The 1,521-nt window shown below is 41.4% G+C and overlaps 1 protein-coding gene across 2 annotated transcripts in view; it reads right to left on the bottom strand.

Annotated features, from left to right (window-relative positions):
- The window catches only part of LOC101845141 (G1/S-specific cyclin-E1), a 42,588-nt gene that overhangs the window by 12,933 nt on the left and 28,134 nt on the right, over positions 1-1,521 (bottom strand). The window contains exon 1 of one of the 2 annotated variants that reach the window (XM_013082646.2): positions 484-1,127. The exons of the other annotated variant lie outside the window; for it this stretch is intronic. Coding sequence (XP_012938100.1) covers positions 484-603 — 120 coding nt within the window. The 5' untranslated portion in view covers positions 604-1,127. Of the gene's footprint in view, positions 1-483; positions 1,128-1,521 lie in introns of those variants that run through there. 2 annotated transcript variants of the gene reach the window in all.

The raw sequence follows: 1,521 nt of genomic DNA on the forward strand, positions 1-1,521 counted from the left end.
GGTAAGTGTTTACGGCGCTCGCAACTGCATAAGGTCATATGAGCGCGCGGGACACACCAAACAGGAGAAAGGAGACAATTTTAGAGAAGAAATTTTCCCGTCGATACCCGGATTCAAACCCGGGGTCTTTGAAAGAGAGGCGAACACCTTAACCTTTAGCCTCTAGGCCACCAGAGCCACCTACTAATTGTTTGCTTGCATAAAAGGGTTTAATTTGAGTAATAACAGCTTTATACGGTACTTGCAAAGCAATTAGGTCACATAAATACCGTCGATTAGGTGCGACAAGAGAGTAACAAACACAAAAAGAAGGAAAGATAAATAAAGACGATAGATGAAGTTGTCCGATAGGATAGGATAGGAAAGAAAGAACAAACCACAACAGGGGAGCCGCCAGCCACCCATGATAGATGTTCGATAGGCAAGAAGGAGCAAATCACACCACAGCACCCGCCCATCACCCATTGGAATTGGAAAACTTACCGCCTTGTCAGGTATCTCCTCAAACATGCACTGGAGATGCTCCAGATACAGATGCAGTCGCCCTGTCTTAGGGTTGTACTGTTTGCGGTAACGGAAACGACACCTTTTCTGAACCTTCATGGTCTTCGCACAAACCAAGTAGTTAGTAGATAAAAATCAGCAAAATATCACAGGGGTTTACTTTGATGAAATTATGTTTAAACTTGTTAACCAGAAACGACAACTGGCTACGATAAGAACAAATCCTGACACAAGTGGGGACTTAGAAGTTATAGATCTTATTATAATCCAATAGATCACACGTACTGAGAATATTCAAGAACTTTTAAATCTATACTTCTAAGTGCACAATCAGGACAATTTCAGAAATCCGGATGATAGTTTATCGGCACCTCTGAAATACTGCAGCAAATACACACAACACACAGTCTTTGAACAGAATTTATGCTATCCGCCGGCAGAAATCACGAGTAACCAAAGCACAAGGTTGTCACTGCTACAATCCAAACGCAAAATGAGAAAAACGTTTCGTTTTCTTTCCAAAATAACGCACACAACCAACACGTCTCATGTAAGTTGGGTAGACAAAATGCACAAGACATGCGCGAGCGATACACAGAGGACAGAGAACTATCCACCAACCGCAAGCAATATCACTGTGACACACAATACGATTTGATGATTTTCAAATTACTACAGCCAATCACAGACCGACCAAAAAACCTCTTTGTTAAGTTACTGAATTAAAAAAATTTAATCACCTACAATTATTGTATCAATTGTAACGCGCACGAACACGGCAACTACTTGAGAGTCCACGTAACAGGATTAGACAAACCACAAAGGCCTTGAGGGTCGGGCGGTGCGGGGTTTTTTTTTCCAAGCGTGGGAAAGCTTGACCAATGCATCTTGCAACACAGGTATATTATGTAATAACGTAAGAGCCAAAAATTAGAAGTGTTACTAGAAGTAACACGTAGTTACTAGAAGTAACACGTAAGAACGAGTAGAGATACATATATTAATTAGTTGGGGGGG

This window comes from Aplysia californica, unplaced genomic scaffold, assembly GCF_000002075.1.
Source record: "Aplysia californica isolate F4 #8 unplaced genomic scaffold, AplCal3.0 scaffold00009, whole genome shotgun sequence".
Taxonomy (NCBI): domain Eukaryota; kingdom Metazoa; phylum Mollusca; class Gastropoda; order Aplysiida; family Aplysiidae; genus Aplysia; species Aplysia californica.